The following is a 12,017-nucleotide window of genomic DNA, read 5'->3' as shown; positions in this document are numbered from 1 at the left end:
GTAATGTACAGTATATATAGTGCTGCTCTGTAATGTACAGTATATATAGTGCTGCTCTGTAATGTACAGTATATATAGTGCTGCTCTGTAATGTAATGTACAGTATATAGTGCTGCTCTGTAATGTCCTGTACAGTATATATAGTGCTGCTCTGTAATGTCCTGTACAGTATATAGTGCTGCTCTGTAATGTACAGTATATATAGTGCTGCTCTGTAATGTACAGTATATAGTGCTGCTCTGTAATGTCCTGTATAGTATATATAGTGCTGCTCTGTAATGTACAGTATATAGTGCTGCTCTGTAATGTACAGTATATATAGTGCTGCTCTGTAATGTACATTATATAGTGCTGCTCTGTAATGTCCTGTACAGTATATAGTGCTGTTCTGTAATGTCCTGTATAGTATATATAGTGCTGCTCTGTAATGTACAGTATATAGTGCTGCTCTGTAATGTCCTGTATAGTATATATAGTGCTGCTCTGTAATGTCCTGTACAGTATATATAGTGCTGCTCTGTAATGTCCTGTACAGTATATAGTGCTGCTCTGTAATGTACAGTATATATAGTGCTGCTCTGTAATGTACAGTATATATAGTGCTGCTCTGTAATGTACAGTATATATAGTGCTGCTCTGTAATGTCCTGTACAGTATATATAGTGCTGCTCTGTAATGTAATGTACAGTATATATAGTGCTGCTCTGTAATGTACAGTATATATAGTGCTGCTCTGTAATGTCCTGTACAGTATATATAGTGCTGCTCTGTAATGTACAGTATATATAGTGCTGCTCTGTAATGTCCTGTACAGTATATAGTGCTGCTCTGTAATGTCCTGTACAGTATATATAGTGCTGCTCTGTAATGTACAGTATATATAGTGCTGTTCTGTAATGTACATTATATAGTGCTGCTCTGTAATGTCCTGTACAGTATATAGTGCTGCTCTGTAATGTACAGTATATATAGTGCTGCTCTGTCCTGTACAGTATATATAGTGCTGCTCTGTAATGTCCTGTACAGTATATAGTGCTGCTCTGTAATGTACAGTATATATAGTGCTGCTCTGTAATGTCCTGTACAGTATATAGTGCTGCTCTGTAATGTACAGTATATAGTGCTGCTCTGTAATGTCCTGTACAGTATATATAGTGCTGCTCTGTAATGTCCTGTACAGTATATAGTGCTGCTCTGTAATGTACAGTATATATAGTGCTGCTCTGTAATGTAATGTACAGTATATATAGTGCTGCTCTGTAATGTACAGTATATATAGTGCTGCTCTGTAATGTCCTGTACAGTATATATAGTGCTGCTCTGTAATGTACAGTATATATAGTGCTGCTCTGTAATGTCCTGTACAGTATATAGTGCTGCTCTGTAATGTCCTGTACAGTATATAGTGCTGCTCTGTAATGTACAGTACAGTATATATAGTGCTGCTCTGTAATGTCCTGTACAGTATATAGTGCTGCTCTGTAATGTACAGTATATATAGTGCTGCTCTGTCCTGTACAGTATATATAGTGCTGCTCTGTAATGTCCTGTACAGTATATAGTGCTGCTCTGTAATGTCCTGTACAGTATATAGTGCTGCTCTGTAATGTACAGTATATATAGTGCTGCTCTGTAATGTCCTGTACAGTATATAGTGCTGCTCTGTAATGTACAGTATATATAGTGCTGCTCTGTAATGTCCTGTACAGTATATAGTGCTGCTCTGTAATGTCCTGTACAGTATATATAGTGCTGCTCTGTAATGTACAGTATATATAGTGCTGTTCTGTAATGTACATTATATAGTGCTGCTCTGTAATGTACAGTATATATAGTGCTGTTCTGTAATGTACTGTACAGTATATAGTGCTGCTCTGTAATGTACAGTATATATAGTGCTGCTCTGTCCTGTACAGTATATATAGTGCTGCTCTGTAATGTACAGTATATATAGTGCTGCTCTGTAATGTCCTGTACAGTATATATAGTGCTGCTCTGTAATGTACAGTATATATAGTGCTGCTCTGTAATGTACAGTATATATAGTGCTGCTCTGTAATGTACAGTATATATAGTGCTGCTCTGTAATGTACAGTATATAGTGCTGCTCTGTAATGTCCTGTACAGTATATAGTGCTGCTCTGTAATGTCCTGTACAGTATATAGTGCTGCTCTGTAATGTACAGTACAGTATATATAGTGCTGCTCTGTAATGTCCTGTACAGTATATAGTGCTGCTCTGTAATGTACAGTATATATAGTGCTGCTCTGTAATGTACAGTATATAGTGCTGCTCTGTAATGTCCTGTACAGTATATAGTGCTGCTCTGTAATGTCCTGTACAGTATATATAGTGCTGCTCTGTAATGTACAGTATATATAGGGCTGCTCTGTCCTGTACAGTATATATAGTGCTGCTCTGTAATGTACAGTATATAGTGCTGCTCTGTCCTGTACAGTATATAGTGCTGCTCTGTTCTGTACTGTAGTGATTATACGGAGCACTTATCAGTGTAATATATGGGGACTGTAGGGAATTATTGGCGGCTGCTGGAACCAATTCATCACATTTACATTATTTCCTATGGGAAGACGCCGCTCGCTTCTCACACTGCCTGCAGGAACCAATTAAGTTCGAGAACCGAGGTCCCACTGTATATATATAATGGTATGCTGTGCTGTATATATACACTCACCGGCCACTTTATTAGGTACACTTGTCCAACTGCAAGTTACCACTTAATTTCTAATCAGCCAATCACATGGCGGCAACTCAGTGCATTTAGTCATGTAGACATGGTCAAGACAATCTCCTGCAGTTCAAACCGAGCATCAGTATGGGGAAGAAAGGTGATTTGAGGCCTTTGAACGTGGCATGGCTGTTGGTGCCAGAAGGGCTGGTCTGAGTATTTCAGAAACTGCTGATCTACTGGGATTTTCACGCACAACCATCTCTAGGGTTTACAGAGAATGGTCCGAAAAAGAAAAAACATCCAGTGAGCGGCCGTTCTGTGGGCGGAAATGCCTTGTTGATGCCAGAGGTCAGAGGAGAATGGGCAGACTGGTTCCAGCTGATAGAAAGGCAACAGTGACTCAAATAGCCAACCGTTACAGCCAAGGTAGGCCGAAGAGCATCTCTGACCGCACAGTACGGCCAACTCTGAGGCAGATGGGCTACAGCAGCAGAAGACCACCCGTTACTAGCATGGTGTACCTTATAAAGTGGCCGGTGAGTGTATATATATATATATATATATATATATATATATATATATATATATAAATATATATATATGTTAAATGGTATGCTGGGCTGTATATATGTATAATGACATGCTGGGCTGTATATATATATAATGACATGCTGGGCTGTATAGCTAGAGGTATAACCAGTAGGAAGAGGAGACTGTATAGAGCTCTGGTGACATCACATCTGGATACTGTGTCCTCTTCTGGAGACGTCATCTAACAAAGGACATGGATAAAATAGAACGGTCCAAAGACGGCAACAAAAATGGTGGAGGGTGTGAGGGATAAATCATATCAGGGAAGACTGAAGGATTTGTATCTGTATAGTCTGGAGGAAGAAGGGAAAGGGGGACATGATGGAAACCTTTATATATGTTACAGGGGGAAGAAGGGAAAGGAGGACATGATGGAAACCTTTATATATGTTACAGGAGGAAGAAGGGAAAGGGAGGACATGATGGAAACCTTTATATATGTTACAGGGGGAAGAAGGGAAAGGGGGACATGATGGAAACCTTTATATATGTTACAGGGGGAAGAAGGGAAAGGGAGGACATGATGGAAACCTTTATATATGTTACAGGAGGAAGAAGGGAAAGGGGGGACATGATGGAAACCTTTATATATGTTACAGGGGGAAGAAGGGAAAGGGAGGACATGATGGAAACCTTTATATATGTTACAGGAGGAAGAAGGGAAAGGAGGGACATGATGGAAACCTTTATATATGTTACAGGAGGGAAGAAGGGAAAGGGGAGGACATGATGGAAACCTTTATATATGTTACAGGAGGAAGAAGGGAAAGGGAGGACATGATGGAAACCTTTATATATGTTACAGGAGGAAGAAGGGAAAGGGGGGACATGATGGAAACCTTTATATATGTTACAGGAGGAAGAAGGGAAAGGGGGACATGATGGAAACCTTTATATATGTTACAGGAGGAAGAAGGGAAAGGGAAGACATGATGGAAACCTTTATATATGTTACAGGGGGAAGAAGGGAAAGGGAGGACATGATGGAAACCTTTATATATGTTACAGGGGGAAGAAGGGAAAGGGGGGACATGATGGAAACCTTTATATATGTTATAGGAGGAAGAAGGGAAAGGGAGGACATGATAGAAACCTTTATATATGTTACAGGAGGAAGAAGGGAAAGGGAGGACATGATGGAAACCTTTATATATGTTACAGGAGGAAGAAGGGAAAGGGAGGACATGATGGAAACTTTATATATGTTACAGGAGGAAGAAGGGAAAGGGAGGACATGATGGAAACCTTTATATATGTTACAGGAGGAAGAAGGGAAAGGGAGGACATGATGGAAACCTTTATATATGTTACAGGAGGAAGAAGGGAAAGGAGGGACATGATGGAAACTTTTATATATGTTACAGGAGGAAGAAGGGAAAGGGAGGACATGATGCTTTTATATATGTTACAGGAGGAAGAAGGGAAAGGGAGGACATGATGGAAACCTTTATATATGTTACAGGAGGAAGAAGGGAAAGGGAGGACATGATGGAAACCTTTATATATGTTACAGGGGGAAGAAGGGAAAGGGGGACATGCTGGAAACCTTTATATATGTTACAGGGGGAAGAAGGGAAAGGGAGGACATGATGGAAACCTTTATATATGTTACAGGAGGAAGAAGGGAAAGGAGGGACATGATGGAAACCTTTATATATGTTACAGGAGGAAGAAGGGAAAGGGAAGACATGATGGAAACTTTTATATATGTTACAGGAGGAAGAAGGGAAAGGGGAGACATGATGGAAACTTTTATATATGTTACAGGGGGAAGAAGGGAAAGGGAGGACATGATGGAAACCTTTATATATGTTACAGGAGGAAGAAGGGAAAGGGAGGACATGATAGAAACCTTTATATATGTTACAGGAGGAAGAAGGGAAAGGGGGGACATGATGGAAACCTTTATATATGTTACAGGGGGAAGAAGGGAAAGGGGGGACATGATGGAAACCTTTATATATGTTACAGGAGGAAGAAGGGAAAGGGAGGACATGATGGAACCTTTATATGTTACAGGAGGAAGAAGGGAAAGGGAGGACATGATGGAACCTTTATATGTTACAGGAGGAAGAAGGGAAAGGGAGGACATGATAGAACCTTTATATATTACAGGAGGAAGAAGGGAAAGGGAGGACATGATGGAAACCTTTATATATGTTACAGGACTAAATAAGGTTCAGGAGGGAAATGTGTTTAGTAAAAAACTGAGCTCAAGAACAAGAGGAGACAGTGAGAGATTAGTTGGGGGAAAGATCAGAAGCAACGTGAGAAAATATTATTTTACTGAAAGAGTAGTAGATACCTGGAAAAAACTTCCAGCAGAGGTGGTTGGTAAATCTACAATAACAGAATATAAACACGCCTGGGATAGACATATATCTATCCTAAGATAATAAGAAAGAAAATACTAAAAGGGCCGACTAGATGGACCCAGTGGTCTTTTTCTGCCGACAATCTTCTATGTTTCTATACTATGTGTATACTATGTGTATGTATATATGTACTATGTGTATGTATGTATATATGTACTATGTGTATACTATGTGTATGTATATATGTACTATGTGTATACTATGTGTATGTATATATGTACTATGTGTATACTATGTGTATGTATATATGTACTATGTGTATACTATGTGTATGTATATATGTACTATGTGTATACTATGTGTATGTATATATGTACTATGTGTATACTATGTGTATGTATATATGTACTATGTGTATGTATATATGTACTATGTGTATACTATGTGTATGTATATATGTACTATGTGTATACTATGTGTATGTATATATGTACTATATGTATACTATGTGTATGTATGTACTATGTGTATACTATGTGTATGTATATATGTACTATGTGTATACTATGTGTATGTATGTACTATGTGTATACTATGTGTATGTATATATGTACTATGTGTATACTATGTGTATGTATATATGTACTATGTGTATACTATGTGTATGTATATATGTACTATGTGTATGTATATATGTACTATGTGTATACCATGTGTATGTATATATGTACTATGTGTATACCATGTGTATGTATATATGTACTATGTGTATACTATGTGTATGTATATATGTACTATGTGTATACCATGTGTATGTATATATGTACTATGTGTATACTATGTGTATGTATATATGTACTATGTGTATACTATGTGTATGTATATATATGTACTATGTGTATACTATGTGTATGTATATATGTACTATGTGTATACCATGTGTATGTATATATGTACTATGTGTATACTATGTGTATGTATATATGTACTATGTGTATACCATGTGTATGTATATATGTACTATGTGTATACTATGTGTATGTATATATATGTACTATGTGTATACTATGTGTATGTATATATGTACTATGTGTATACCATGTGTATGTATATATGTACTATGTGTATGTATATATGTACTATGTGTATACTATGTGTATGTATATATGTACTATGTGTATACTATGTGTATGTATATATGTACTATGTGTATACTATGTGTATGTATATATGTACTATGTGTATACTATGTGTATGTATATATGTACTATGTGTATACCATGTGTATGTATATATGTACTATGTGTATGTATATATGTACTATGTGTATACTATGTGTATGTATATCTGTACTATGTGTATACTATGTGTATGTATATATGTACTATGTGTATACTATGTGTATGTATATATGTACTATGTGTATACTATGTGTATGTATATATGTACTATGTGTATACTATGTGTGTGTATATATGTACTGTGTATACTATGTGTATGTATATATGTACTATGTGTATACTATGTGTATGTATATATATGTACTATGTGTATACTATGTGTATGTATATATGTACTATGTGTATACTATGTGTATGTATATATGTACTATGTGTATGTATATATGTACTATGTGTATACTATGTGTATGTATATATGTACTATGTGTATACTATGTGTATGTATATCTGTACTATGTGTATACTATGTGTATGTATATATGTACTATGTGTATACTATGTGTATGTGTATATGTACTATGTGTATACTATGTGTATGTATATATGTACTATGTGTATACTATGTGTATGTATATATGTACTGTGTATACTATGTGTATGTATATATGTACTATGTGTATACTATGTGTATGTATATATATGTACTATGTGTATACTATGTGTATGTATATATGTACTATGTGTATACTATGTGTATGTATATATGTACTATGTGTATACTATGTGTATGTATATATGTACTATGTGTATACTATGTGTGTGTATATATGTACTATGTGTATACTATGTGTATGTATATATGTACTATGTGTATACTATGTGTATGTATATTTGTACTATGTGTATGTATATATGTACTATGTGTATACTATGTGTATGTATATATGTACTATGTGTATACTATGTGTATGTATATATATGTACTATGTGTATACTATGTGTATGTATATATATGTACTATGTGTATACTATGTGTATGTATATATGTACTATGTGTATACTATGTGTATGTATATATGTACTATGTGTATACTATGTGTATGTATATATGTACTATGTGTATACTATGTGTGTGTATATATGTACTGTGTATACTATGTGTATGTATATATGTACTATGTGTATACTATGTGTATGTATATATATGTACTATGTGTATACTATGTGTATGTATATATGTACTATGTGTATACTATGTGTATGTATATCTGTACTATGTGTATACTATGTGTATGTATATATGTACTATGTGTATACTATGTGTATGTGTATATGTACTATGTGTATACTATGTGTATGTATATATGTACTATGTGTATACTATGTGTATGTATATATGTACTGTGTATACTATGTGTATGTATATATGTACTATGTGTATACTATGTGTATGTATATATATGTACTATGTGTATACTATGTGTATGTATATATGTACTATGTGTATGTATATATGTGCTATGTGTATACTATGTGTATGTATATATGTACTATGTGTATACTATGTGTATGTATATATGTACTATGTGTATACTATGTGTATGTATATATGTACTATGTGTATACTATGTGTATGTATATATGTACTATGTGTATACTATGTGTATGTATATATGTACTATGTGTATACTATGTGTGTGTATATATGTACTATGTGTATACTATGTGTATGTATATATGTACTATGTGTATACTATGTGTATGTATATTTGTACTATGTGTATGTATATATGTACTATGTGTATACTATGTGTATGTATATATGTACTATGTGTATACTATGTGTATGTATATATATGTACTATGTGTATACTATGTGTATGTATATATATGTACTATGTGTATACTATGTGTATGTATATATGTACTATGTGTATACTATGTGTATGTATATATGTACTATGTGTATATTATGTGTATGTATATATGTACTATGTGTATACTATGTGTATGTATATATATGTACTATGTGTATACTATGTGTATGTATATATATGTACTATGTGTATACTATGTGTATGTATATATGTACTATGTGTATACTATGTGTATGTATATATGTACTATGTGTATATTATGTGTATGTATATATGTACTATGTGTATACTATGTGTATGTATATATATGTACTATGTGTATACTATGTGTATGTATATATGTACTATGTGTATACTATGTGTATGTATATATGTACTATGTGTATACTATGTGTATGTATATATGTACTATGTGTATACTATGTGTATGTATATATGTACTATGGGGGAGATTTATCAAAGGGTGTAAAATTTAGACTGGTGCAAACTACCCACAGCAACCAATCACAGCTCCTCTTTCCTTTCAGCACTGCCTAAAGCTGAGCTGTGATTGGTTGCTGTGAGAGCTGAGCTGTGATTGGTTGCTGTGAGAGCTGAGCTGTGATTGGTTGCTGTGAGAGCTGAGCTGTGATTGGTTGCTGTGAGAGCTGAGCTGTGATTGGTTGCTGTGAGAGCTGAGCTGTGATTGGCTGCTGTGGGCAGTTTGCACCAGTCTAAATTCTACACCCTTTGATAAATCTCCCCCTATGTGTATACACCCCGGCTGGTATTCCCTCAGACTTCTATGGCAATCTATCTTTTGTATTAATCAAGGCCGTTGTTGTGATTAATACAAAAGATATGTTGTGTGAACATGGCCTAAGGCTATGTTCTCACTACGTAAAACAATGGCCGTTATTTTCAACGGCTGTTATTTTGAGGCCAAAACATCGGCCGTAGAATTACGAACGTACGGGCTAGTGGTGAAACTACGGCCGTTGTTTAATATTGCCTCCTAGCATGTTTTTAATCGGGCTGAAACATGTCATTTAATTTAATTACTGCGACTTGCTGAATAAACCACTCGGTAAATTTTTTACATTAAAATCAAGTTTAATTTGGCTGAAATAAATTTTACGTGTGCGGCCGCATATAAATACACGGCCGTAGTTGTAACATTACCGGCCGCAAATAAATGTCATGTTCATTTTTCACGGGTCCGTACGAACTACGGCCGTAGTCTTATCTGCAGTGTGCATCGTACGACCCTAGTTCGTACGAATTGCTGTATTGTCCCATCCTCAGAACAACGGCCGTAGTTTTGCGGTGAAAACTACGGCCGTTGTTTTACGTAGTGTGAACATAGCCTAAGGCTATAATCACACTGCGTATGAATCCGTCTGTAGTGCGAACCGCGAATATACGCCCGTAGTTTTGAGGTTGATGCGTTCGCTTGGAAGTATACGATATACGGCCGCACAATGCACACTACGTATGAGCTTACGGCCGGATCGTATGCGGCGCCGTGAAAAATGAACAAGACCAATGTTTGAGGACGGAAATGTTCGCACTCACGGCCGTGGATTTCCGTGCGGTCTTGATTGTTCGATCCAAAAGGTTCTGTGAGTTTTATTGGGCGAAGATTTCCAAGTAAATGAGCTGCCTCAGATCGCTACGAAACAAGCTGGGGAAGCAGAACTCTACTGCGGGCGGATGTTCGCGGTGCATGACGCGTCCGGCCGCATGTCGATTTTTCCCACGCCCGTAGTTTCAGCCGCACATGTACGCCGGTGTACGATCTAGGGACGGATTCATACGCAGTGTGAACATAGCCTCATAGTGTAATGCCCCCTAAGCAGAGTAATAAGAGAAAATAAAGAAAGAGAAAGCTGACGGTGAGCAGGAGCTGCTGTACCTGGCTGTCACTCCGGCAGCGCCCACTGTGTACTACCTGATGTCCCCTGCGGGGGCGCTGTAGGGACGCTGTATTTGCTTCCTGCTATCATTTATGTCACCAGTAGTCTCATCCAGTTCCGACATTACTGACGTGTGGTTCTTCTCCAGTTTGTAGGCTCCAGCTCAGATGGCACCAAGCGCGGTATGGGGATGGACATCTCTCTGCTCAGCTGTCAGTACTTCCTGGCACAGATCCTTGTGTCGGTTGTGATGGGACCATTAACGTCGATGGTCGGCAGTGCCAATGGCGTCATGTACTTCTCCAGCCTCATGGCATTTGTTGGCTGCTTGTACTCCTCATTGTTTGTCATCTATGACCTCCCACCAAGTGCGGAGCTGGATGACGAAGAGCAGCCGCTGCTCATCAATATCTGACGGACACAATGGTGACGGGATGACCAGGAGACCCGGGGGCCACACCAGAAAGCTCTGCAGAATAAAGTATTAGTCACCGGGCCCGGCTGTAACTTCTGTGTCACTGCCATCGTGTGGATGAGGCTGGGGGCAACCGGGGGACGTGGGGAGCGGGGATCAGGCAGGAGGACGCAGGGAGCGGGGATCAGGCAGGAGGACGCAGGGAGCGGGGATCAGGCAGGAGGACGCAGGGAGCGGGGATCAGGCAGGAGGATGCAGGGAGCGGGGATCAGGCAGGAGGACGCAGGGAGCGGGGATCAGGCAGGAGGACGCAGGGAGCGGGGATCAGGCAGGAGGACGCAGGGAGCGGGGATCAGGCAGGAGGACGCAGGGAGCGGGGATCAGGCAGGAGGATGCAGGGAGCGGGGATCAGGCAGGAGGACGCAGGGAGCGGGGATCAGGCAGGAGGACGCAGGGAGCGGGGATCAGGCAGGAGGATGCAGGGATCAGGCAGGAGGATGCGGGGAGCGGGGATCAGGCAGGAGGATGCAGGGAGCGGGATCAGGTAGGAGGACAAGGAGAGAGAGGATAAGACAGGAGGAGAAGGAGAGCAGGGGATCAGGCAGGAGGACGCAGGGATCAGGCAGGAGGATGCGGGGATCAGGCAGGAGGACGCAGGGAGCGGGGATCAGGCAGGAGGACGCAGGGAGCGAGGATCAGGCAGGAGGACGCAGGGAGCGGGGATCAGGCAGGAGGATGCAGGGAGCGGGGATCAGGCAGGAGGACGCAGGGAGCGGGGATCAGGCAGGAGGATGCAGGGAGCGGGGATCAGGCAGGAGGATGCAGGGATCAGGCAGGAGGATGCGGGGATCAGGCAGGAGGATGCAGGGAGCGGGGATCAGGTAGGAGGACAAGGAGAGAGGGGATAAGGCAGGAGGAGAAGGAGAGCGGGGATCAGGCAGGAGGATGCAGGGAGCGGGGATCAGGCAGGAGGATGCAGGGAGCGGGGATCAGGCAGGAGGACGCAGGGAGCGGGGATCAGGCAGGAGGACGCAGGGAGCGGGGATCAGG

At 39.4% G+C, this 12,017-nt stretch overlaps 1 protein-coding gene across 6 annotated transcripts in view; it reads left to right on the top strand.

Annotated features, from left to right (window-relative positions):
• SLC45A1 (solute carrier family 45 member 1) overlaps positions 1-11,022 on the top strand; it is a 79,074-nt gene extending 68,052 nt beyond the window's left edge. For all 6 annotated transcript variants that reach the window (XM_069947524.1, XM_069947525.1, XM_069947522.1 and 3 more), the window contains one exon: positions 10,701-11,022. In XM_069947524.1, coding sequence (XP_069803625.1) covers positions 10,701-10,967 — 267 coding nt within the window. In that variant the 3' untranslated portion in view covers positions 10,968-11,022. The remainder of the gene's footprint in view (positions 1-10,700) is intronic.
• Positions 11,023-12,017: the final 995 nt, after the last annotated feature.

The sequence above is a fragment of the Dendropsophus ebraccatus genome, chromosome 12 (genome assembly GCF_027789765.1).
Source record: "Dendropsophus ebraccatus isolate aDenEbr1 chromosome 12, aDenEbr1.pat, whole genome shotgun sequence".
NCBI lineage: Eukaryota > Metazoa > Chordata > Amphibia > Anura > Hylidae > Dendropsophus > Dendropsophus ebraccatus.
The sequence above is the reverse complement of the archived record's forward strand: the minus strand, read 5'-3'. Positions and strand labels throughout refer to the sequence as shown.